This window comes from Sinocyclocheilus rhinocerous, unplaced genomic scaffold (genome assembly GCF_001515625.1).
Source record: "Sinocyclocheilus rhinocerous isolate Xijiao unplaced genomic scaffold, SAMN03320098_v1.1 C35669632, whole genome shotgun sequence".
Classification (NCBI taxonomy): Eukaryota; Metazoa; Chordata; class Actinopteri; order Cypriniformes; family Cyprinidae; genus Sinocyclocheilus; species Sinocyclocheilus rhinocerous.
In genome coordinates, this window is record NW_015759491.1 from 1 (window position 1) to 575 (window position 575).

The 575-nt window shown below is 44.5% G+C and overlaps 1 protein-coding gene across 1 annotated transcript; it reads left to right on the forward strand.

Moving 5' to 3' along the window:
- Positions 1 to 125: 125 nt before the first annotated feature.
- LOC107735024 (heat shock protein HSP 90-beta-like) lies at positions 126 to 569 on the forward strand (the record flags this gene model as incomplete). The annotated part of the gene is made up of 2 exons (XM_016546853.1): positions 126 to 278; positions 372 to 569. Coding segments are annotated over 2 exons (351 nt in total), but the record flags the coding sequence as incomplete, so codon positions are not given.
- Between the last annotated feature and the right edge of the window lie 6 nt (positions 570 to 575).

The following is a 575-nucleotide window of genomic DNA, read 5'->3' on the forward strand; positions in this document are numbered from 1 at the left end:
ATAACACACTCAGCAAAATATCGTCTAATTATCGATAAAATCCCAGAAAATTGAGATTTGTGTCAATATCGCACACCCCTACTTCGATGACATAAGTGCAATATTAAGGGTGATTGTAATGTTCACACACCTGCCAATCTCCAGGTGAGACCATTGGCCGTGGAACCAGAGTCATTCTTCACCTGAAAGAAGATCAGACAGAGTACATCGAGGAGAAGAGAGTTAAGGAAGTGGTCAAGAAACACTCCCAGTTCATCGGATACCCAATCACTCTCTTCGTAAGCTGGATTCGGTTTAACTAGTGGAGTTTAATTATTCTGATAAAATTGCTCTGGTAGTTGAGTGATGGCAAAATACCAATTTCCATGCAGGTGGAGAAGGAACGCGACAAGGAGATCAGTGACGACGAGGCAGAGGAGGAGAAGCCTGAGAAAGAGGAGGGGGAGGAGGAAGGCGAAGACAAACCCAAGATTGAGGACGTCGGCTCAGATGATGAAGAGGACTCCAAAGACAAGGACAAGAAGAAAACCAAGAAGATCAAGGAGAAGTACATCGACCAGGAGGAGCTGAACAAA